Source organism: Piliocolobus tephrosceles, chromosome 4, assembly GCF_002776525.5.
Source record: "Piliocolobus tephrosceles isolate RC106 chromosome 4, ASM277652v3, whole genome shotgun sequence".
Taxonomy (NCBI): Eukaryota; Metazoa; Chordata; class Mammalia; order Primates; family Cercopithecidae; genus Piliocolobus; species Piliocolobus tephrosceles.
In genome coordinates this window covers 163,218,523-163,244,145 of record NC_045437.1, presented here as the reverse complement: position 1 = coordinate 163,244,145, position 25,623 = coordinate 163,218,523, and the positions used below count along the sequence as shown (strand labels likewise).

At 43.4% G+C, this 25,623-nt stretch overlaps 1 protein-coding gene across 1 annotated transcript in view; it reads left to right on the top strand.

Annotated features, from left to right (window-relative positions):
- Positions 1-25,206, top strand: part of PHAX (phosphorylated adaptor for RNA export) — a 26,441-nt gene extending 1,235 nt beyond the window's left edge. The window contains exons 2-5 of the mRNA XM_023197026.1: positions 1,907-2,520; positions 6,206-6,326; positions 14,931-15,014; positions 22,880-25,206. Of these exons, the coding sequence (XP_023052794.1) occupies positions 1,907-2,520; positions 6,206-6,326; positions 14,931-15,014; positions 22,880-23,149 (1,089 nt within the window). The 3' untranslated portion in view covers positions 23,150-25,206. The remainder of the gene's footprint in view (positions 1-1,906; positions 2,521-6,205; positions 6,327-14,930; positions 15,015-22,879) is intronic.
- Positions 25,207-25,623: the final 417 nt, after the last annotated feature.

The following is a 25,623-nucleotide window of genomic DNA, read 5'->3' as shown; positions in this document are numbered from 1 at the left end:
CCGGCCACTGCACTCCAGCCTGGGAGACAGAGCAAGACTCCGTCTCAAAAAAAAAAAAAAGAGCTGGTTTTCCATGTTTCCGCCGAACCTAGCTTTGTCATGCGGTACCATGGCACTAGGTTTTTGTGCTAGCTTCTCTGGTTTTGTTTGTTGTTTTGAGACAGAGTCTCACTCTGTCACCCAGGCTGGAGTGCAGTGGCGCGATCTTGGCTCACTGCAACCTCCGCCTCCCGGGTTCAAGCGATTCTCCTGCCTCAGCCTCCGGAGTAGCTGGGATTACAGGGGCCCGCGGCCACGCCAGGCTAATTTTTGTATTTTTGGTAGACACGGAGTTTCACCGTGTTGGCCCGGCTGGTCTCGAACTCCTGCCTCAAGTGATCCACCCGCCTTGGGCTCCTAAAGTGCTGGAATTACAGGGTTGAGCCACCGGCGGCGCCGGGCCTAGTTTTTGTGTTTTTATTAGAGACGGGGGTTCTCCATGTTGGCCAGGCTGGTCTTGAACTCCTGACCTCAAGTGATCCACCTGCCTCGGCCTCCCAAAGTGCTGTGATTAGAGGCGCGAGCCACCGCGCCGACCCCAGCTTCTCTGCTTTCTAAACGGTAATTTGTCTTGACTGCCTTAGTAGGTAGCAACCTCTTTGAGAGGGCTTTGGTGCCAGCCTGCCTGCGTTCAGATCCTGGGGCCACCGATGTGTGGCCTACAGCAGGTTTATTTAGCCTCACTGCTTTTTGTCTCCATCTATGGAATTGCCATGATGTACCACTGATAGGGTTATTGCAAGGATTCTATGGAGCATGCAGTGCGCGGTAATGCCTGAAAAGTGTTATCTCTGATCGTTATTTGAAGATAGTGGGAGATAGATCGTCCCAACTTGCATTTCCAGCGTAGTAGGAGTTTTAACAAATACAAATACCTGCTTTTGCATATAAATGTTTAGGAAATTAGTACCAAGATACTTTGTTTTTCAATCTCAGATTGTTTTTACATAAATTGACCCATGACTTGGTAAATAAACTTAATGCCTTGGACTGTGGGGTTTTAAAAATATGCCCAGGCCAGGTGCGGTGGCTCACGCCTGTAATCCCAGCACTTTGGGAGGCCGAGGCAGGTGGATCACGAGGTCAGGAGATTGAGACCATCCTGGCTAACACAGTGAAATTCCGTCTCTACTAAAAATACAAAAAAATTAGCTGGGCATGGTGGCAGGCGCCTGTAGTCCCAGCTCCTCGGGAGGCTGAGGCAGGAGAATGGCCTGAACCCGGGAGACAAAGCTTGCAGTGAGCCAAGATCGCACCACTGCACTCCAGCCTGGGTAACAGTGCGAGACTCCCTCTAAAAAAAAAAAAAAAAATCATGCCCAGCCTAGGCAATATGGCAAAACCCCATCGCTACAAAAAATGCAAAAAAAAAAAAAAAATTAGCTGGTTATGATGAGGGTTGCCTGTAGTCCCAGTCCCTCAGGAGGCTGAGGTAGGAGGATTGCTTGAACCTGGGAGGTTGAGGCTGCGGTGAGCCATAATTGCTCCACTGCACTCCAGCCTGGGCCACAGAACAAAACTTTGTCTCAAAAAAAAAAAGTAACAATTATTATGTATGTCATTTTAAAACATTCTGACAATAACTGAAAAGTTTGAAATCTTTTAAAGGTGACAAGAACTTTGGTAATATAGTAAAAGGAGATCTTAGAACAAAGTGCTGCATTAGTTGTAAAGATAAGAATTTGTGGCTTTTAAATTGGCGAATTCCATGTGGAACTTAGAAAAGTAGGGATTTGATTGGTCTCAGACTTGTCTTTGAAGATCAGTTCCTTTTGGAATGGCGCAGTTGAATCTCTAAATTTTTAAAAATTAGGTGGGTAGAGTTTATGTGTTTTGTGAAATGGATTGTGTTTCTTTTCACTTGCAGAAAGTGCTAGGTGGCGACAGTGCTATGAGGGCCTTCCAGAACACGGCAACGACATGTGCGCCAGTATCACATTATCGAGCTGTTGAAAGCGTGGATTCAAGTGAAGAGAGTTTTTCTGATTCAGATGATGATAGCTGTCTTTGGAAACGCAAACGACAGAAATGTTTTAACCCTCCTCCCAAACCAGAGCCTTTTCAGTTTGGCCAGAGCAGTCAGAAACCACCTGTTGCTGGAGGAAAGAAGATTAACAACATATGGGGTGCTGTGCTGCAGGAACAGAATCAAGATGCAGTGGCCACTGAACTTGGTATCTTGGGAATGGAGGGCACTATTGACAGAAGCAGACAGTCCGAGACTTACAATTATTTGCTTGCTAAGAAACTTAGGAGGGAATCTCAAGAGCATACAAAAGATCTAGACAAGGAACTAGATGAATATATGCACAGTGGCAAAAAAATGGGGTCAAAGGAAGAGGAAAATGGGCAAGGTCATCTCAAAAGGAAACGACCTGTCAAAGACAGGCTGGGGAACAGACCAGAAATGAACTATAAAGGTCGATATGAGATCACAGAGGAAGATTCTCAAGAGAAAGTGGCTGATGAAATTTCATTCAGGTGAGTATTTGAATTACAAATAAGTGCTTGACCAGATGGCTTCTATTTACAGGAAATAAAATAAATGCCAAATACTTTAATGATATGTTCCCCTTTTTTTGGGGGGGGGGGGGTTTTTTTTTTTTTTTTTTTTTTTTTGTTTTTTTTTTTTTTTTTGCTGAGACAGGGTCTTGCTCTGTCACCCAGGCTGGAGTGCAGTTAGTTGCTCACTGCAACCTCCGCCTCCTGGCTCAAGGGATTCTCCCACCTCAGCCTCCTGAATAGCTGGGACCACAGGCGCGCACCCCCATGCCCAGCTATTCTTTGTATTTTTAGTAGAGACATGGTCTTACCATGTTGTCCAAGCTACTCTCGAACTCCAGAGCTCAAGGGATCCACCCGCCTTCGCCTCTCAAAGTGCTGGGATTACAGGTGTGAGCTGCACACCAGCTGTATTTTCTTAAATTTGGACAAGCCTGATAGAATAATTTTGCAGACTTTTATGAACTGTTAAACAACTCGTTGCATTTAGTGCCATAGAGCTTTTTAAATAAAGCATATCTTTTTAAATCATGGGTTGTTTTTGTTTGTTTAGTGTTTTCAAGAATTTGTCACTTTTTTCTTAACTTTGAGGTATATTTTACAGATAATGATATTCACCCATTTCTAGTGTTAATTTTTTTAGGAAACATATCAAGTTATATAACCATCACCTCTGAAACATTTCCGTCACCCAGTAAGATTCTTTATGTCCCCGTGCCAATTTACAGTCCATCCCTGTTCTCATCCCAGATAACTGCTAATCTACTTTCTATCTGTATAAATTTACCTTTTCTGGATATTTCATATAAATGGTGTCATGTAGTATGTAATCTCATGCTTTGCTTCTGTCACCTAATGTTATGTTTTTGTTTTTTTGTTTTGTGTGTGTGTGTGTGTGGTTTGTTTGAGACAGAGTGTCACTCTCTTGCCCAGGCTGGAGTGCAGTGTCACGATCTCAGCTCACTGCAACCTCCGCCTCCCGGGTTCAAGCAATTCTCATGCCTCAGCCTCGTGAGTAGCTGGGATTACAGGCATGTGCTACAACACCCAGCTAATTTTTATATTTCTTAGAAGAGACAGGGTTTTGACAGGTTGGCCAGACTGGTCTCGAACTGCAGACCTCAGGTCATCCGCCCACCTCGGCCTCCCAAAGTAGTGGGATTAGAGGCGTGAGCCACTGCGACTGGCCAGTGTTATGTTTTTGAGATTGATCCGTGGTGTAGCAGGAGTCAATACATTTTTATTGTGTGTGTATATATGCATATATTCATATTGATTATTCTACTTTTTGGCTATTATGAATAGTGCTGTTATGAACCTTCACATCCAGATCTTTAAACATATATTTTCGTATCTTTGTTTTGTTTTGTTTTAGGTGGAGTCTCACTCTGTCGCCCAGGTTGGAGTGCAGTGGCACGATCTCAGCTCACTGCAGCCTCCACCTCCTGCGTTCAACCAGTTCTCCTGCCTCAGCCTCCCTAGTAGCTGGGATTAGAGGCGTGTGCCACCACACCCAGCTAATTTTTTTTTTTTTTTTGTATTTTTAGTAGAGACAGGGTTTCACCATGTTGACCAGGCTGGTCTCAAACTTCTAACCTCAGATGATCCACCCTCTTCAGCCTCCCAAAGTGTAGGGATTACAGGCGTGAGCCACCTCGCCTGGCCATATTTTCATTTCTTTTGGGTAAATGTCCAGAAGTAGAATTGCTTGGTGTATGGTAAATTTACAATTCATCTATTTTTACCAAGTTCAGATTTTGAATTAACATTTTCATTAGCTCTAAATCACTAATGAAGCCGGGCGCGGTGGCTCAAGCCTGTAATCCCAGCACTTTGGGAGGCCGAGACAGGCGGATCACGAGGTCAGGAGATCGAGACCATCCTGGCTAACACGGTGAAACCCCATCTCTACTAAAAACTACAAAAAACTAGCCGGGCGACGTGGCGGCGCCTGTAGTCCCAGCTACCCGGGAGGCTGAGGCAGGAGAATGGCGTGAACCCGGGAGGTGGAGCTTGCAGTGAGCTGAGATCTGGCCACAGCACTCCAGCCTGGGTGACAGAGCGAGACTCCGTCTCAAAAACAAAATAAATAAATAAATCACTAATGAACAGTGTCACAAATTTGGAAACAGATATGGTTCAAGAGTAATGCAACTGGTAGGAAAACAAGTATTTACTTTCCAGGCAAACCTATCTGAACACCAGTACTTGATTTTTAAAATACTGGGGAAGTTTGGAATTTGAGGGCTGGAAAGGAACTTAGAGATGTTGTAAACCAAAACCTTCATTTTACAGATTAATATTAGACCTGGAACTAAACCCTGATCCTCGTGTTCCTAGTCTGTCTCTCTTTCCACAAAAATACACTGCCTCCCGTTGAGAAGAAACAAAGGATGCCAGGTCTGAATTCTTTTTTTTTTTTTTTTTTGAGATGGAGTTTTGCTCTTGTTGCTCGGGCTGGAGTGCAGTGGTGCGATCTCAGCTCACTGCACCCTCTGCCTCAGGGTTCAAGCAGTTCTCCTACCTCAGCCTCCCGAGTAGCTGGGATTACAGACATGTGCCACCGCACCCAGCTAATTTTGTATTTTTTGTAGAGACAGGGTTTCTCCACATTAGGCTGGTCTCAAACTCCCGACCTTAGGTGATTCTCCCACCTCAGCCTCCCAAAGTGCTGGGATTACAGGCATGAGCCATGGCACCCAGCTGAATTCTTGATCTGTTGAGAGTGTGAGCTTTGACACTGGAAGAATTACTTAGGCTACCTATGTTTCTAATATCTCAATGACAAAATGAAAATGTACATTCTTTTTTTTCTTGAGATGAAATTTTGCTCTTGTTCCCCAGGCTGGAGTGCAATGGCGCGATCTCAGCTCACCACAACCTCCGCCTCCCAGGTTCAGGCAATTCTGCCTCAGCCCCCCGAGTAGCTGGGATTACAGGCATGCGCCACCAGGCCTGGCTCCTTTTTTTTGTATTTTTAGTAGAGACAGGGTTACTCCATGTTGGTCAGGCTGGTCTCGAACTCCTGACCTCAGATATCTGCCCACCTCGGCCTCCCAAAGTGCTGGGATTACAGGCGTGAGCCACCGTGCCAGGCCGGTATCTTGGACATTCTTGAGAGAATCAACTGGCATAGTGCATGTAAGGTTCTTAGGATTATGCTTACTGTAATAATAATGAGCCATCAGTAAATATTAGCTATTTCTATTTTTTGTTCTGAGGCAGGGAGTCTATGAGGGAAAGGTCCTATCCCATTTTAAAGCTCCAGCCATCTCTGGAGTTAGCCTTAGCTTTTAGGCATGATAATTGAAAGCATATATGTCTGTCATTTATTTTGACAATAGTGGACTCGCTTTATCTTCTTTTGCATTCGGGCCTGCATTCGTTGTGCTGTGTGTGCATTTTGAAATATACTGCAATACAGTAAGTCAAATGAAGCCAAATATGAGAGTTTAGATGGAAACTTGAGGTTACCATCTCCTGTGACCAAAGATTAGGAATGTTTACATGTCAGTGATTCCAAGATTAAATATTGAAGATTTAGGAAACCAGGTGTTGCTGGAATCAGATTTTATTCTAGCTGGGGACTAAGCTGGAGACTCAGGTAGATTTCTTCAACTTTGTACAACAAAGAGGTTAATTTTACTTATTTGTTTCTCATCAGGTTACAGGAACCAAAGAAAGACCTGATAGCTCGAGTAGTGAGGATTATTGGGAACAAAAAGGCAATTGAACTTCTGATGGAAACTGCTGAAGTTGAACAAAATGGTGGTCTCTTTATAATGGTAAGACTGCTTAACTGTTTTTGTTTTTGTATTGTTTATCCTGTGGTTTTGTTTTTGTTTTTGATTACAAATTTAACTTGGTCTTTCTTGGATCTCTGATTTATCCTGCATTCTTACAGTATGTTTGAGGTTTTGAAACTATTATCGGCCGGGCGCGGTGGCTCACGCCTGTAATCCCAGCACTTTGGGAGGCCGAGACGGGCGGATCACGAGGTCAGGAGATCGAGACCATCCTGGCTAACACGGTGAAACCCCGTCTCTACTAAAAAATACAAAAAACTAGCCGGGCAAGGTGGCGGGCGCCTGTAGTCCCAGCTACTCGGGAGGCTGAGGCAGGAGAATGGCGTGAACCCGGGAGGCAGAGCTTGCAGTGAGCGGAGATCTGGCCACTGCACTCCAGCCTGGGCGACAAAGCGAGACTCCGTCTCAAAAAAAAAAAAAAAAAAAAAAAAAGAAACTATTATCAACAGTGAAGACTGGGTTAAAAAAAAAAAATCAGTGGCTGGGCGCAGTGGCTCACACCTGTAATCCCAGCACTTTGGGAGGTTGAGGTGGGCCAATCACCTGAGTTTAGGAGTTCCGAGACCAGCCTGACCAACATGGAGAAACCCTGTCTCCACTAAAAATACAAAATTAGCCAAGCATGGTGGCGCATGCCTATACTCCCAGCTACTCAGGAGGCTGAGGCAGGAGAATCACTTGAATCCGGGAGGCCAGAGGTTGCGGTGAGCTGAGATTGCACCCTTGCACTCAAGCCTAGGCAACAGAAGTAAAACTCCGTCTGGAAAAAAAAAAATTAATACAGTTGTTTTTGCAATTATACTTTCCTGACAAAAGAAAGCAGATAAATTGTAGCCTGTTACTGTATAGTCACCGAAACATTTCTTACATGATTCGTTAAAGGTAGGGGTTGAATTTTTTTTTCATTAATTAATTTTTTTTTTTTTTTTTTTTTTTTTTTGAGAAGGAGTCTTGCTGTGTCACCCAGACTGGAGTGCAGTGGTTCAGTCTTGGCTCACTGCAACCTCCACCTCCCGGGTTCAAGCGATTCCCCTGCCTCAACCTCCCAAGTAGCTGAGATCACAGGCATGCACCACCACACCAGGCTAATATTTGTATTTTTAGTAGAGACGGGGTTTCACCATGTTGGCCAGGCTGGTCTGAAACTCCTGACCTCAGGCAATCCACCCACCTTGGCCTCCCAAAGTGCTGGGATTACAGGCGTGAGCCACTGCACCCGGCCAAGGGGTTGAAATTTTAAGACAATAGAGTCTAGGGGAGCCTAGGAGCTCAGATATTGAGAATATGGGTTTTAGAGTTTGGGTACCCTTTTTTACTTCTAGATTTTCAGCATATTAATTGAAATTTGGCTAAGTTGTTTGACTCCCTGGAGCCTCAGTCTCCTCAGCTGTAAAATGGAGATTAGTCCTACTTTGTAAGGAGGAGAGGAGATGGTGCACGTAGACTACTGACCACGGTGTCCAGCACTTTAGCAATGGTAAACAGAAGTGTTCTTTTTGGTTCACTTAATTCATGCGTTCTTGAAAAAGAGGGCAAAAAAATGACTTTTTTTGTTTGTTTTTTGAGACGGACTCTCACTCTGTCAACCAGGCTGGAGTGCAGTGGTGCGATCTCAGCTCACTGCAACCTCTGCCTCTGGGTTCAAGCAATTCCCCTGCCTCAGCCTCCCGAGTAGCTGGGACTACAGGCGTCCACCACCACGCCTGGCTAATTTTTGTATTTTAATAGAGGCAGGCTTTCACCATGTTGCCTAGGCTGGTTGAGAACTCCTGAGCTCAGGCAATCCACCCGCCTCAGCCTCCCAAAGTGCTGGGATTACAGGCTTGAGCCACTGCGCCCGGCCAACACTTTTGTTATATAAGCACAGATAGATACACAGTAAAGCACAAATAGGTACACAGTATTTTTGTGTATATTAAAATTTCCTGGGTGTAGGACTGAAAGTTGGGGGAAGTCTAAAAAGGGTCCTGGGGTGGTAGAGCAATAATGGGTGAAAAGTTTGAGAAGCACTTTAACTGTTTCAGAATGACGGAAAGAGCTGCTCTGCCTAGGCCAGATCACGAGCACTGGCAGTTATAGAGGGGTTTGGCACATCTCATTTAATTCAGCTTTCACCACAGGGTGAGGATGAAGGTTTGAATGACTTCCTTGTTTTTTGTTACTGGTTAAGTCTGAATAGTATAATGACATCACAAGGGAGTAGATCAATATTGTGCTTTGAACATGGGGAGAAAGAAAACCCAGTTAAGATTGATAGCATTGGCTAAGAAAATAGCCTATGAACATAAATTACAGGAGTCAAAACAGAAGTTAGCAACAAAACAAATTATAATAATCACGAATGCACTGCCATCCCTATTTGTGTCATTGTTAAAAGTACTTCGATTTTCATTCAGTTGAACACGGTTACAGATTTCATCAATATTTTAGTACTGTAATAATAAAACTTTATATTCCAATGAGCTAATGCAGATTTACCAAATATTGGGAAGATGCAAGTTCAAATTTACTTTATTTTATTTTAGTTTTTGAGACACAGTCTGGCTCTGTTGCCCAAGCTGGAGTACAGTGGTGCGATCTTAGCTCACTGTAACCTCCCCCTCCCAGGCTCAAGCCATCCCCCACCTCAGCCTCTGAGTAGCTGGGATTGCAGGTGCATGCCACTGCGCTTGCCTCATTTTTTTGTGTTTTTAATAGAGACGGAGTTTCATCATGTTGCCCGGGCTGGTTTTGAACTTGTGAGCTCAAGCAGTCTGCCAGCCTCGGTCTCCCAAAGTGCTGGGATTACAGGTGTGAGCCACTATGTCTGGCCCCCAAATTTACTTCTTACATTCTGTCCTTGAATGTAGTGCTTTCTACATGCCAGGCACTGTTCTAGAGGAAGGAGCTTGTGGTGTGGTTGGGGGACAGGAAGACAGTCTATAAATAATAAGTATAACTTCAAGTATGTTAAAAAGTGATACATTGACTGGACACACCTGTAATCCCAGCACTTTGGGAGGCCGAGGAGGGTAGATGGCTTGAGTACAGGAGTTCGAGACCAGCCTGGGCAACACGGTGAAATCCTGTTTCTACAAAAAAAAAAAAAAAAAAAAAGAACATATATGTATATTAGCTGGGCTTGGTAGCACATGTGTTTAGTCCCAGCTATCCAGGAGGCCGAGGTGAGAGGATCACTTGAACTTGGGAGGTCAAGGCTGCAGTGAACCGTAATCATACCACTGCACTCCAGCTTGGGTGACAGAGCGAGACCCTGTCTCAAAAAAAAATAAAAAGTGATATATCCTATGGGAAAAGAAAGAAATCAGATGGCGCTATAGGGAGTAGTGGAGAGGGGGACGTTGCAGTTAAACTAGAGTGGTCTGGGTAGATGTTATTAAGAATGCGCCATTTGAACGAAGACTTGAGGTGAAGCAATGACTACTGCAGGAAGAATAGACCAAGTAAAAGTAACACCCATTGTAGAAGTGAAGGGTGCCTAGCAAGGCCAGAACTGGGGTGAAGTGAGCAGTTTACTTGCTTTAGGTGCAAAATTTGAGAGTGCCTTAAAAACTCAGTAATCAAAATAAATAATATTTGAATGTACCAATTTCAAAAATCAAAATTAATGCAAAAAATCCATAATGGACAAAATTTTAAAGAGAGGCTCTTACCCTGAACTTGGCAAGGCTGCTCTTTCCACCCTAATCTCTACCTAGTTCCAGTCTGAACAAGGGGCCAGTGTGGCAGGAGCAGAGTGCATGAGAGAGTGAGTTAGGATATAAAGTTAGAGAGGTAATTGGGCCAGGTCTAGTGGGAACTTGTTTGCCATCTTAAGGAATTTGCGTTTGACTTTAAATGAGATAGCCCATAGAGGGTTTTGAACAGATAAGAAATGCATTTCCTGGCCGGGCGCGGTGGCTCAAGCCTGTAATCCCAGCACTTTGGGAGGCCGAGACGGGCGGATCACAAGGTCAGGAGATCGAGACCATCCTGGCTTAACACGGTGAAACCCCGTCTCTACTAAAAATACAAAAACTAGCCGGGCGAGGTGGCGGGCGCCTGTAGTCCCAGCTACTCCGGAGGAGGCTGAGGCAGGAGAATGGCGTAAACCCAGGAGGCGGAGCTTGCAGTGAGCTGAGATCCGGCCACTGCACTCCAGTCCGGGCGACAGAGCTAGACTCCACCTCAAAAAAAAAAAAAAAAAAGAAATGCATTTCCTAGGCCGGGCGTGGTGGCTTACGCCTGTAATCCCAACACTTTGGGAGGCCGAGGCGGGCGGATCACTTGAGGTTGGGAGTTCGAGACCAGCCTGACCAACATAGAGAAACCCCATCTCTATTAAAAATACACAAAAATTAGCCGGGCATGGTAGTGTATTCCTGTAATCCCAGCTACTCACGAGGCTGAGGCAGGAGAATCGTTTAAACCCAGGAGGTGGAGGTTGCCATGAACCGAGATCATGCCGTTGCACTCCAGCCTGGGCAACAAGAGTGAAACTCAGTCTCAAAAAAAAATGAAAAAGAAATGCATTTCCTTTCAGCTGCTGTTTTGAGGGATAAGAGTAGAAGCAGGAAATGCCATTCCAGGTGGGTCTCACCAGCATGGTAGCACTGAGGTGAAGGAAAAGTGGTCAGATTCTGAGTATATGTGGAAGATACAGCCGACAGAATTTCCTAGTGGATTAGATGCAGGATGTAAGAAAAGGAAGAGTCAAGGATGACTCCAAGGTTTTTAGCCAGTTTAAAGAGCAATGTCCAAAAATTCACATTGGCTCCAAAGTCTCAGAAGTCTATTTAACATGAACATAGAAGGGTGTGTATAATGGATTGTTAAATGAAAAGACACAGATTACAAACCAATTGGCCAGGCGCAGTGGCTCACTCGCTTTGGGAGGCTGAGACGGGCATATCACCTGAGGTCAGGAGTTCGAGACGAGCCTGGCCAACATGGTGAAACCCCATCTCTACTAAAAATACAAAATTAGCCTGATGTGGTGGCATGTGCCTGTAATTCCAGCTGCTCAGGAGGCTGAGGCAGGAGAATCGCTTGAATCAGGGAGGTAGAGGTTGCAGTGAGCAGAAATGTGCCACTGCACTCTAGCCCGGGCAACAAGAACGTAACTCTGTCTCAAAAATAAATAAATAAATAAACAAACAAACCAATTTATTTAACAGAATCCCATTTGGGGTTGGGTTACAAATATATGTGGCATACAAAAAAAGTAAAAAGATGTCAAGGTGTGGTAGCTCACACCTGTAATTCTGAGACCAGCCTGGGTGACGTGGTGAAACTTAATCTCTACAAAAAAAATACAAAAATTAGCTGGATGTTGTGGCACGTGCTTGTAGTCCCAGCTACTCGGGAGGCTAAGGAGGTGGGAGGATCCCTTCAGCCCAGGAGGTCAAGCTGCAGTGAGGTACGATCACACCACTTCACTTCAGCCTGGGCGACGGAGTGAGACTGTGTCAAATAAAAGTGAAAAGATTATGTGTCAAAATGTTACAGTGATTACCTATGGGTAGTGGGATTATGGGTGGTTTTTTCTTTTTTCTTTCTTTTTTTTTTTTCTTTTTGATACAGGGTCTCACTCTGTCGTCCACACTGGAGTGCAGTAGCACAATCAGGTCACTGCAGCCTCAACCTCCCTAACTCAAGCAGTCCTCCCACCTCAGCCTCCCAAGTAGCTGGGACTATAGGCTTGAGCCACCATGCCCAGCTAATTTTTGTATTTTTTGTAGAGATGAGGTTTTACCATGTTGCCCAGGTTGGTCTCAAACTCCCGCAAAAATATGTGTGTGAGTTTTTTGGTTTTTGTTTTTTGGTTTTTGTTTTTTTTAGACAGTCTTGCTCTGTCACCCAGGGTGGAGTGCAGTGGTGCCATCTCAGCTCACTGCAACCTCTGCCTCCCAGGTTCAAGCAGTTCTGCCCCAGCCTTCTTAGTAGCTGGGATTACAGGCATATCCTACCATGCCCAGCTAATTTTATATTTTTAGTAGAAACAGGGTTTCACCATGTTGGCCAGGCTGGTCCTGACCTCAAGTGATCACCCGTCTTGGCCTCACCCAACCCATGAGCCACCGCGCCCAGCCACACGTGTGTGTATGTACCTATTTCCTTATTTTTAAAAATTCAGTTGTTTGAATAGGCAACCAGTTCACATGATAAAACATAAGAAAGAGTATCAAGGGCTGAAGGGAGGAGGCTAAGGAAAATTGATGTGTACAGAGTTTCAGATTTGCAAGATGAAACAGTTTTGGAGATCGTTTTATAACAGTGTAAATATACTTTACCGCTGAACTGTACACTTAAAAATTGTGAAGACAGGCCAGGCGCGGTGGCTCAAGCCTGTAATCCCAGCACTCTGGGAGGCCGAGACGGGTGGATCACGAGGTCAGGAGATCGAGACCATCCTGGCTAACACGGTGAAACCCCGTCTCTACTAAAAATACAAAAAACTAGCCGGGTGAGGTGGCGGGCGCCTGTAGTCCCAGCTACTCAGGAGGCTGAGGCAGGAGAATGGCGTGAACCTGGGAGGCAGAGCTTGCAGTGAGCTGAGATCCGGCCACTGCACTCCAGCCTGGGCGACAGAGCGAGACTCCGTCTCAAAAAAAAAAAAAAAAAAAATTGTGAAGACAGTAAAAATTTTTGTCATGTGTTTATTATCACAGTAAAAAATCAGAAGAGTAAAAGGTATGTAGTGAGCGGCTACCCGACCACACGTATCCTCGAGCCACTCAGACTCCTCCCCAACACACATTATTGTTGTTTTGAGATGGAGTCTTGCTCTGTCACCCAGGCTGGAGTACAGTGGTGCGATCTCGGCTCACTGCAACCTCTGCCTCCTGGGTTCAAGCAATTCTCCTGCCTCAGCCTTCTAAGTAGCTGGGATTACAGGCACACGCCACCATGCCTGGCTAATTTTTATATTTTTAGTAGAGACGGGGTTTCACCATGATAGTCAGGCTGGTCTCAAACTCCTGACCTCATAATCTGCCCACCTTGGCCTCCCAAAGTACTGGGATGACAGGCATGAGCCACTGCATGTGGCCGCAACACACTTTTTTTTTTACACAGATGGTCATATACTGTACACACTATTCTATACCTTGCTTTTTTTTTTTTTTTTTTTTTTTGAGGCGGAGTCTCGCTTCGTCGCCCGGACTGGAGTGCGGTGGCCGGATCTCAGCTCACTGCAAGCTCCGCCTCCTGGGTTTACGCCATTCTCCTGCCTCAGCCTCCCGAGTAGCTGGGACTACAGGCGCCCGCCACCTCGCCCGGCTAGTTTTTGTATTTTTAGTAGAGACGGGGTTTCACCGTGTTAGCCAGGATGGTCTCGATCTCCTGACCGCGTGATCCGCCCGTCTCGGCCTCCCAAAGTGCTGGGATTACAGGCTTGAGCCACCGCGCCTGGCCTACCTTGCTTTTTTAACTTAATGTATCTTAGAAATCTTATCAAGTATATAAAGAGAGCCCCTCCATTCTTTTTTGCAGTTGCTAGCATTCCAGTGAATATCATAATTTATATGACTGTGTGTATATACACATACATACTCAGTTGATCTTCATTATTTGTAGATTTTATATTTTCAAATTTGCCTACTTGGTAAAAAGTTATTAACCTCAAAATTAATACTAGTAGTGGTTTCACAGTCGTTGACAGACATGCAGTTTCTAAAAAGATTTGAGTTGTCCAACATGCACATGCTTAACTGAGGTGGAACAAGGCAACACTCTGCCTTGTTTCAGCTTCCATACTATAAAATAAATAATACGTTTATCTTCTCCAATTTAAGATAGTATCTATGTCATAGACTAAATACCAATATATATTTGGCTTTTTTTCCTGGATTTTCTGTTTTGCTTCACTGATCATTCTAGATTTATTTTGGTACCATGCAGTTTTAATTATGTAGGGTTTATGATGTGTTTTAACATCTAATAGAATATTCATGGTGGGTGCGGTGGCTCGCAGCTGTAATACTAGCACTTCAGGAGGCCAAGGCGGACAGATCACCTGAGGTCAGGAGTTTGAGACCAGGCTGGCCAACATGGCAATTTCTGTTTCTACTAAAAATACAAAAATTCGCCAGGCATGGTCGTGAGTACCTATAATCCTAGCCACTCAGGAGACTGAGGCAGGAGAATCACTTGAACCCCGTGGGAGAGGCAGAGGCTACAGTGAGCCAAGATCACACCACTTCACTCTAGCCTGAGTGAGAGAGTGAAACTCCGTCTCAAAAAAAAAAAAAAAAAAAATTCACTGACTTAAGCAGGTGGCAGATAAAAACAGAAAATCCAGTCATTTGTTAGGTCATTTGAGCTGAGTGGCCTATTTCTCTTTGTTACCATATAGATTTTTTAAATCACAGAATTTCAGAGTTAAAAAAGACCAAAGACCTTTGGCCTTCGTTTTATAGATGAAGAAACTGAAACTCATATTTCGGTAATTTACGGTGTTATCTATTTCATAAGAGTCAGAATCAGGACTGGACTTCAGATCTGGTATTCCTTCTATCCCCTTAGTTGTGTCTCTGTTAAAAGATGCCTTGACCATTTATGGGAAGAGTATATGCAGTTTAACTTTTCTGTTCATTTTTGTAGAATGGTAGTCGCAGAAGAACACCAGGTGGAGTTTTTCTGAATCTCTTGAAAAACACTCCTAGTATCAGCGAGGAACAAATTAAGGTAATAATAATGTCCTCACCTCTTAAGCTCTATCATAATTTGACTTGTAACTCACCCTCTAGCTTCCTTTTCTATGAATATCCATTACCTGCTGTGCCTTCAGTGGACTAATTTTGTTACTGTCTTATTCTAAGGAACATCTGTGCCTTTTACTTTATTTATTTTTTTTTTTTTTTGAGGTGGAGTCTCACTCTGTTGCCCAGGCTAGAGTGCAGTGGCGTGATCTCAACTCCCTGCAACCTCTGCCTTCCGGGTTCAAGTCATTCTCATGCCTCAGCCTCCCAGGTAGCTGGGATTACAAGCACATGCCACTATGCCCGGCTGATTTTTGTATTTTTAGTAGAGACGGAGTTTCACCATGTTGGCCAGGCTGGTCTCAAACTCCTGACCTCAAGCAATCCGCCCATCTCGGCCTCCCAAAGTGCTGGAATTATAGGCGTGAGCCACTGTGCCCAGCCAGCTTTTTATTTTTTGTAGATACAAGGTCTCGGTATGTTGCCCAGGCTGGTCTTGTACATCTCAGCTCAAGTAATCCTCCTGCCCCAATCTCCCAAAGTGCTGCAATTACAGGCATGAACCGTTCTTACTTTACCTATACTCTTTTTTCTTTTCTTTTCTTTTCTTTTCTTTTTTCTTTTCTTTTCTTTTCTTTTCTTTTCCCTCCCTCCCTCCCTCCCTCCCTCCCTTCCTTCCTTCCTTCCTTTCTTTCTTTTTATTTATTTTATCCTTTGAGACAGGGTCTAAGAATCTAGCTCTGTTGCCCAGGCTGGAGTGCAGTGGCACAATTTCTGTTCACTGCGCAACCTCTGCCTCCTGGGCTCAAGTGGTCCTCCCATCTCAGCCTCCAGAGTAACTGGGAGTACAGGCATGCGCCACCACACCCAGCTAATTTTTGTATTTTTTTGTTGAGATGTTGCCCAGGCTGGTCTGGAACTCTGGGCTCTAGTGATCCACCCACCTCAGCCTCCCATGGTGTTGGGATTATAGGCATGAGCCACCACGCCTGGCCTATACAGTCTTTTTCTGTTCTGGGTGGAAATAAATAACAAGCATCAAATGCTTAGTTCTAATTATTTGAACAAGCATAAGGGCAGGCAGTGAGTCTGGAGTGAGTGTACAGTTAGCACTTCAGCTTGGTGCCATCTTCCACCAAAAAAAAATACCAAAAAAAAAAAGTATGTCCCAGTAATGACAATACCCTACATAACCACAAGACCCATTATCACTCCTAAGAGAAATAAAAACAATTTCATAGTATTCAATATCTAGGCCTTATTCCAATTTCCTAATTTGTCCCAAGAATATATATATATTTTTTTTTTTTTTTTTTTTTTTTTTTTTTTTTTTGAGACGGAGTCTGGCTCTGTCGCACAGGCTGGAGTGCGGTGGCCTGATCTCAGCTCACTGCAAGCTCCGCCTCCCGGGTTCCCGCCATTCTCCTGCCTCCGCCTCCCAAGTAGCTGGGACTACAGGCGCCCGCCTCGTCGCCCGGCTAGTTTTTTGTATTCTTTAGTAGAGACGGGGTTTCACCGTATTAGCCAGGGAGGTCTCGATCTCCTGACCTTGCGATCCGCCCGTCTCGGCCTCCCAAAGTGCTAGGATTACAGGCTTGAGCCACCGCGCCCGGCCTCCAAGAATATATTTTACATACTTTCCTCCTAAGCAGGATACAGTCTAGGTTTCCGTATTCCATTTGTTAAATCTCCTTTGTTATACATTTTTAATTATTTTATTGTATTTTATTTTATTTTATTTTATTTATTTATTTATTTTTTTTTTTTTGAGACAAAGTCTTACTCTGTTCCCCGAGCTGGAGTGCATCATCATGGCTCACTGCAATCTTGACCTCCCTGGTCTTAGATGACCCTCAGCTTCCCAATTAGCTGGGACTACAGGCACGCACCACTATGGCCAGCTAGTTTTTGTATTTTTTGTAGAGACGGAGTTTCACCATGTTGGCCAGGCTGGTCTTCAACTCCTGGGCTCAAGCAGTCCTCCCACCTTGGCCTCCCAAAGTGCTGGAATTACAGGTGTTAGCCACCTCGCCTGGCCCTCCTTTATTCTTTTTAACCCCACATTTTCCTTCATGATTTAGACCTTTTAAAGAGTTAAAGATGGTGAGGTCAGGCATGGTGGCTTATGTTTGTAATTCCAGCACTTTGGGAGGCCGAGGTGGGCAGATCACTTGAGTTCAGGAGTTCAAGACCAGCCTGGCCAACATGGTGAAACCCTGACTACTCAAAATACAAAAATTAACCAGGCATGGTGGTGGACGCCTGTAGTCCCTACTACTCGGGAGGCTAACGCAGGAGAATCACTTGAACCTGGGAGGTGAAGGTTGCAGTGAGCCGAGATCACACCACTGCACTCCAGCCTGGGTGACAGAGCAAGACTCTGTCTTTTAAAAAAAAGAAAGAAAGAAAGAAAGAAGAAGAGTTACAGGTGGTTATCCTATAGAATATTTGGTTACCTTATTATATTATATTACCTTAGTATATTATATGTACTGTTCTGGTGGTTGTCTCCTCCCGGCTTTGTTTCATTCATTCTTCTGTCTCAAGTATTATAAACTGGACGGTGTAGACTCTTTAGTTTTTTGGTGTTTTTTTTTCCCCCAAGACAGAGTTTCGCTCTGTCGCCAAGGCTGGAGTGCAGTTGCAGGATCTCAGCTCACTGCAAGCTCCGCCTCCTGGATTCACACCATTCTTCTGCCTCAGCCTCCTGTGTAGCTGGGACTACAGGCGCCCGCCACCGCGCCTGGCTAATTTTTTTATTTTTAGTAGAAACGGGGTTTCACCATGTTAGCCAGGATGGTCTCGATCTCCTGACCTCGTCGTGATCCACCCACTTCGGCCTCCCAAAGTGCTGGGATTACAGGCATGAGCCACCACGCCCGGAGACTCTTTAGTATTTTAAGTCATTTTTGTGTTATTGGGAATGTCTTTTATGGACATCTTTTAATTCATTAATCAGAGAACATGATTTGTACTTAGCATTTATTCAAATACTAAAGATTGAGAACTAACCTCTTGCATAGGAAAGAGGTGGTGCACATCTAACGCAACTGTTGTATTTGAGTAGCTCTGTGTTTTCCTTATGATAACAGTGGTGATAAAGGTTAATAAGAATGTGTCTTTTAGCCATACTGACTGTAATGCTAATGATGACAGATAAAGCCACTTACCTTGAGCTGGTCCAGGTAATTGTATTTTGCATCTGCTCAGTGTTCTTTTTCATTAAGTTTTCTGGCTGTTCACTTAACAGTCACTTGAAAAGCATCTGCTATGTTGACATTCCTATAGGAAATGTTACTGTTACTGCAAATCTAAAATCTCTAGTATAGTAACTACTTTTTTCATTTCATTGTAACAACCGTTTCAGTAACATGATTTGTGACAATGTAAGTTTCCTTAGGAACACAACTGTTGAGTGGTAGCAAAGATTATACTCTAATGTTCTCTCCCCTCACCCAAAATAATTCTTGACAAAAGTTTGTACTTAAAAGATACCTTCTAAGTAACTAAACCTTGGACAAACAATATTCTCAGGCAGGAGAGAGAAATACTGTAACATTTATTGATTTCCTCCCACTGGACCAGAGATTAATATTGTGTAACTTAATCTTCACATTGTATCACTGTGGGTGTTACTTTGTTATGCAAATGAAGAATAATCAAAATTATATGCCTGAGATCACACGGACCACTCTGACTCCAAACCCATGCTGGAGTTAACTTTCACTGTATTATGTCTTTGTAATTCAATAATTCCAACTCATTGAGGGAAAGGATTTTAATGCTAGAAAGTTTTTATGTTAAACTGCCAGAAACTTTGCATTATAATAAGAAAAAATAGAAACATTTGGAACATCTAATAATAGGGACATGTTGATTTACAAGGATATTCTTTTTTGTTTGTTTGTTTTTTCGAGACGGAGTCTCACTCTGTCCCCCAGGCTGAATGAAGTGCGATGGCGCGATCTTGGCGCACTGCGTCCTCCGCCTCCCAGGTTCAAGCAGTTCTGTCACCTCAGCCTCTTGAGTAGCTGGGATTACAGGCATATCACCACACCTGGCTAATTTTTGTATTTTTAGTAGAGACAGGGTTTCACCATGTTGGCCAGGCTTGTCCCAAATTCCTGACTTCAGGTGATCCACCCTCCTCGGCCTCCCAAAGTGCTGGGATTACAGGCGTGAGCCACTGCGCCCGGTCAAAAAATTCTTTTTAAAAAGAGACTGTTTCACTCTGCCACCCAGGTCTCACGCCATGTTGCTCAGGGTGGTCTTGAACTCTGGGGCTCAAATGATGTTCATGCCTTGGCCTCTCAAAGTGCTGGGATTGCAGGTGTGAGCCACTGTACGCAGCAGTTTTGTTTTGAAGAGATAGGTCTGCTGTCACTCACACAGGAGTCCAGGGGCACTGTCATCGCTCACTGTAGCCTCAAACTCCAGGGCTCAAGTGACCCTCTTGCCTCACCCTCCCAAGTAGCTGGGACTACAGGTAACGCCATCACTGTCGGCTTCTTTTTTAAATGTTTCGTAGAGACAGGGGCTTTCTCTGTTGATCACTCTAGTCTCAAACACCTGGCCTTAAGCAGTTCTCCTGCCTGGGCCTCCCAAAGGCCTGGGATTACAGGTGTGAGCCACCATGCCTGACCAATACAATTTTATTATAGATAATTTATTTCAGATGCTACCCAAATGATGATGTTATAATTATTCTTTTCATTGCTGTGTTGCTAACAGTCACCATATGTAGAACTTAGAAGCCAGAACTTGACTGAATGGATTTGTTTTCCTGTTTTAAAATTCCGTTTGGGTACATGACCTCACAATTAAGTTTTGTTTTAAAAAATACAAAGTTTTCTGAAGGAAAAAAGCAATAGTTAAAACTTTATTTGCTTTGTTCACAAAAAAAAAAAAAAAACACAGCTAAAACACTAGAGGTAGATCCTTAACTTGGAAGAGTTAAGTATATATACATATGGATGGGAGGGGGGAAATTTTCCCTCAAATTACGTGCCTGCCTTTGTGATAAAGATATTAACAACAATTGCCAGGCATGGTGGCTCACGCTTGTAATCCCAACACTTTGGGAGGCTGAGTTGGGCAGATCACGAGGTCAGGAGATCGAGACCATCCAGGCTAACACAGTGAAACCCCGTCTCTACTAAAAATACAAAAAGTCAGCCGGTCGTAGTGGTGGGCGCCTGTAGTCCCAGCTACTCAGGAGGCTGAGGCAGGAGAATGGCGTGAACCCAGGAGGTGGAGCTTGCAGTGAGCCGAGATCATGCCACTGCACTCTAGCCTGGGCAACAGAGCGAGACTCCGTCTAAAAAAAAAAAAGATACTAACGTATTGCAACAACATTTTGGGAACCATTTCCCACTTTGTTCTATTAAATTCATAACGCATGGGAATGAAGTTTCTTTTTATTTTGCTTATTGTTTTTTCTTTTAATTTTTGAGATGGAGTCTCCTAGCTCTGCCGCCCAGGCTGGAGTGCAGTGGTGCGATCTTGGCTCACTGCAACCTCTGCCTCCCAGATTCAAGCGATTCCCCTGCCTCAGCCTCCCTAGTAGCTGGGATTACAGGCTCGCACCACTACGCCCAGCTGATTTTTTGTATTTTAGTAGAGATGGGGTTTCACCATGTTGGCCAGGGTGGTCTTGATCTCTGGACCTTATGATCCACCTGCCTCAGCCTCCCAAAGTGCTGGGATTACAGGCATGAGCCAGCACGCCCAGCCTAATTTTTGTTTTTTTTTTTTTTTTTTTTTTAAGTAGTGATGGAGTTTTACCATATTGGCTAGTCTGGTCTCAAACTCCTGACCTCAAGTGATCTGACCACCTCGGCCTCCTAAAGTGCTAGGATTACAAGCATGAGCTACCGCACTTGGCCAAAGTTTCTTTTTAGTAAGGCTTGCCATGTTTGGAGAGAAAAGGACAGCTTCATAAAATTGACTCATTGTTACCAAGCATTATACTACTTAGGATTCTTAGCAAGATGCTTGGATGTGCTTCCATATAAAATGAAAATGCTTCTACCTGTGGCTTCTTCATAGTCTTTGAATTAAAGGTAATTGAACTCTTGGAAAAAATTGCAAATCGTCACACTTTTGTGAAGTCAGTATAATAGATTTTAAGAATATTGGGCCAGGTGCAGTGGCTCACCCCTATAAATCCCAGCACTTTGGGAGGCCGAGGCAGGTGGATCACTTGAGGCCAGGAGTTGGAGACCAGCCTGGGCAACATGGAGAAACCCCATCTCTACTAAAAATACAAAATGTAGTTGGGTGTGGTAGCTTATGCCTGTAGTTCCAGCTACTCAGGAGGCCGAGGCATGAGAATTGCTTGAACCCTGGAAGCAGAGATTGCAGTGAGCCGAGATCGCACCACTACCCTCCATCCTGGGCAACAGAGCCAGACTCTGTCTCAAAAAAAGAAGAAAAAAAAAACCAAGAATGTAGGAGAAATCACCAGCTACTTGGGATGCTGAGGCAGGATGATTGCTTTAGTCCAGGAATTCGAGGCTGCAGTGAGGTTTAATTATACCACTGCACTCCAGCTTGGGTGGCAGAGCGAGGCCCCATCTCTATCAAAAACTTTTAAAAAGAAGAATATTAGAGAAATCTTATATGAGTTCAGACTTCATACTTTCACATGTTAGCTCTGTAATTTTGTGCCTCATTTTCCACATCTGAAAACAAGGATAGTATAACTACCTCATAAGACTTTCGTGAGGATGAAATGAGTTAATGTGTGTGTAAAGTCCTTAGCAAAATGCCTGGTACATAAAAGTACTCACTTGATAACTGGTAGCGAGACTTATTATCTTCTGAGTTTACCTTTGTCTTTTCTCCATCCTCAGTTCCTCCTCTTTAGCAAATACTTTTATTATTTCTCTTCATCAAAACACTCATATTCTGCAGTTTTCCCTTACCCCTTCATTTCAAAGATCTTTACACCTTCCTCTGTTAATTCTGTGTGCTGCTTATAACTATTTAGCATAAATTTTAGGAGAGGGTCTCCTTTATCCCACCATCTTCCATAGTGCTTTTTATAAACAAAAAGGCATTGGGATTTATATTCTTTAAGAATATAATAGGCACTGGCTTGGCTGCAGCTTTTAGGAATCCCTGCCCAGAAGATAATAGGGTCCCAGAAGTGTGTCCTGCCAACACCAGTTTCTTTTTTAAACCTTTGAACCTTCTCTGTTTTATTACAGTTTGATGATCCCTAATCTAGAAATCCAAAATGCTCTAAAACTTTGTTGTTTTGGTTTGGTTTTGTTTGTTTGTTTGTTTGTTTGTTTGAGACACAGTCTTGCTCTGCCACCCAGGCTGGAGTGCAGTGGCGCAATCTTGGCTCACTGCAACTTCTGTCTCCTGGGTTTAAATGATCCTCCTGCCTCAGCCTCCCTAGTAGCTGGGACTACAGATGTATGCTACCACACCCAGCTAATTTTTATATTTTTAGTAGAGACAGGGTTTCACCATGTTGGCCAGGCTGGTCTGCAACTCCTGACCTCAAGTGAACCACCCACCTCCACTTCCCAAAGTGCTGGGATTACAGGCGTGAGCCACCGTGACCAGCCTTCATTTAGGAAATTTTTAACTGTAGAGATGATACGTTATGGTAGAATAAGCATGGGCCCTAAACCTAGCACTAGGCTGGGTTTAAATCAGTTCAACCTTTACTTGCAGTGAGTACTTACTTAATATCTTGAACTCCATCTTAATAAGGAGCCTAATGATATTTGCTTATTTTTTGTAAGAAATGGAGATAATGATTTTAAAGGGACAGGCATGGAATAAACTTTTAATACGTGGTAGTTCTTGCTTACTAAAGTTGTTCCTTTATTACAGGACATTTTCTACATTGAAAACCAAAAGGAATACGAAAATAAAAAAGCTGCTAGGAAGAGGAGAACACAAGTGTTGGGAAAAAAGATGAAACAAGCTATTAAAAGTCTAAATTTTCAAGAGGATGATGATACATCACGAGAAACTTTTGCAAGTGACACAAATGAGGCCTTGGCCTCTCTTGATGAGTCACAGGAAGGACATGGAGAAGCCAAGTTGGATGCAGAGGAAGCCATTGAAGTTGATCATTCTCATGATTTGGACATTTTTTAAGTACATTTTTGACAGTTTGAGGACTAAGCCTTTCTAAAATAACATTGTAATAAACCATTTTTACTGAGATTGCAACGTTTTGCACTGATAAACATGAGAATCTGGAGGAAAGACAATTGTTTTCTTGTTTAAAATAGTGTATGTGCAGAAAGGAATGCAATTGATAGAGCATTTAAGGCTATCTCATGTCTGACAATACTTAAGAGTATATAGCACAGGATTTAATTTTTCATTCTGTTGCATGTGCTAATTGTAAGTATTACTAGTTGATAATCAGTTTTGTCTAGGTCATAACATACTATTCGAAAGTTTGCTTTTTCAAGTTTATCTTTGCAGTGAATTATGCTTTGACTTTAAAACATTCCACTAAAATCATAATGGGACATATAAGTTATTAAGCTGTTACAAATGCATTCAAATTTGTTTTTTCTGTGTTCTAAGAACTCAGGCATTTTTAAGGATGAAAACTAACATTGGCCAGGCACGGTGACTCACCCTGGTAATCCCAGCACTTTGGGTGGCTGAGGCAGGCGGATCACTTGCGGTCAGGAGTTTGAGACCAGCCAGGCCAACATGGTGAAACTTTGTCTCTACTAAAAATAAAAAAACTAGCCGGGCGTGGTTATGCATGCCTATAATCCGAGCTACTCGGGAGGCTGAGGCAGGAGAATCACCTGAACCCGGGAGGCAGAGGTTGCAGTGAACTGAGATTGCACCACTGCACTCCAGCCTGGGCGACAGAGCGAGACTCCATCTCAAAAAAAAAAGATACAGTTAAGAGGTGTATACTGATGATTCTTCCCACTCATTTGTCTGTCCAGAAGTAAATAAATGTCAGAAATTTTTAAGAGTCTCAGTCTGTCGCCCAGGCTAGAGTGCAGTGGCACGATCTCGACTTATTGCAGCTGCCATTTCCCAGGTTCAAGTGATCATGTGCCTCAGCTTCCTGAGTAGCTGAGATCACAGGTGTGCACCACCACGCCCAGCTGATTTTTGTATTTTTAGTAAAGACTGTTTCGCCATGTTGTCCAGGCTGGTCTCGAACTCCTGGCCTCAAGTGGTCTGCCCACCTCTGCCTCCCAAAGTGCTGGGATTACAGGCGTGAGCCACCACACCCAGCCTTATTCTTAAATGTAACGTGTTTTTTGACTTCTTAATTAACTTGGTTATATACTAAATGTGATCTACTCCTGTGTATTACTACATACTTTAAAAAAATTTTCAAGCTGGGCATGGTGACGCACACCTGTAATCCCAACACTTTGGGAGGCCAAGAGGGGACGATTGCTGGAGCCCAGGAGTTCGAGACCAACCTGGGCAACATCGTGAGACGCTATCTCTAGTTTAAAAAAGGAAAAGGAAAAAAAAACATTCCCAGTGGCAGCCTACCTAAGACTGTTTTACCTTATGTTAAGGAAGTTAGGTATTTAAAATGTTACATATGCTGGTGCAGTGGCTCATGCCTGTAATCCCAGCACTTTGGGAGGCTGAGATGGGTGGATCGTTTGAGGTCAGGAGTTCAAAACCAGCCTGGCGAACATGGTGAAACCCCATCTCAACTAAAAATACAAAAAATTAGCCAGGCATGGTGGTGCATGCCTGTAATCCCAGCTACTTGGGAGGCTGAGGCAGGAAAATCGCTTGAACCCGGGAGGCAGAGGTTGCAGTGAGTCGAGATCATGGCACTGCACTCTAGCCTGGGCGACAAAGCAAGACTTTGTCTCAATAATAATAATAAAATATTACATGTGCATGAAGTTTTAAATTACTCATTAATGAAGAAAATAAAGGTAGTTTAGACATTCCAAGAGTTAACTGTAGTTTATAAAAATATATTAAGCAAAAATATGCTTGATATATTAAGCAGAAATTTTGTTTATTAAGCAAAAATGTAAAATTCAGCAATTATAAACTATTCCTTCAGACAATGTACTTGAAGTCTTTCGGTAGTTCTGAGAATATGGTCATTGAAGTTGGATCTAAGAGGAAAGTGGTTATTGGTTGCTTTTTATTTATAAAGAATGCAAAAATAAAATTAGATTTTTGGCAGTCCTTAATGAGCTTCAAGTGATTATATTTTTAAATCTTGAATGTTTTTTCATAAAATTGCTATAACCGAGAAAAATATTTTTAAAAAGTAACTGGATATTGACTCAAGACAATTTATAGGAGGTGATTTTAGAAATAGTACATTAAGAAAGATAATTATTCTGAATACTTAAATGCCACATATTATAAATATTACCAATTTTTCTAGCAAAATTATGCCTTTTTAAGGGCATTGATGCCTGAAGCTACTTTATCTTCATCAAGATTGTTTCTTCTCCACTTCCCTGGTTTTTTATCAATAGTGTTTTTTTTTTCTTTTCTTTTTTTTTTTGAGAGGGAGTTTTCACTTTTGTTGCCCAGGCTGGAGTGCAGTGACGTGATATCAGCTCACTGCAACCTCTGCCTCCTGGGTCAAGCGATTCTCC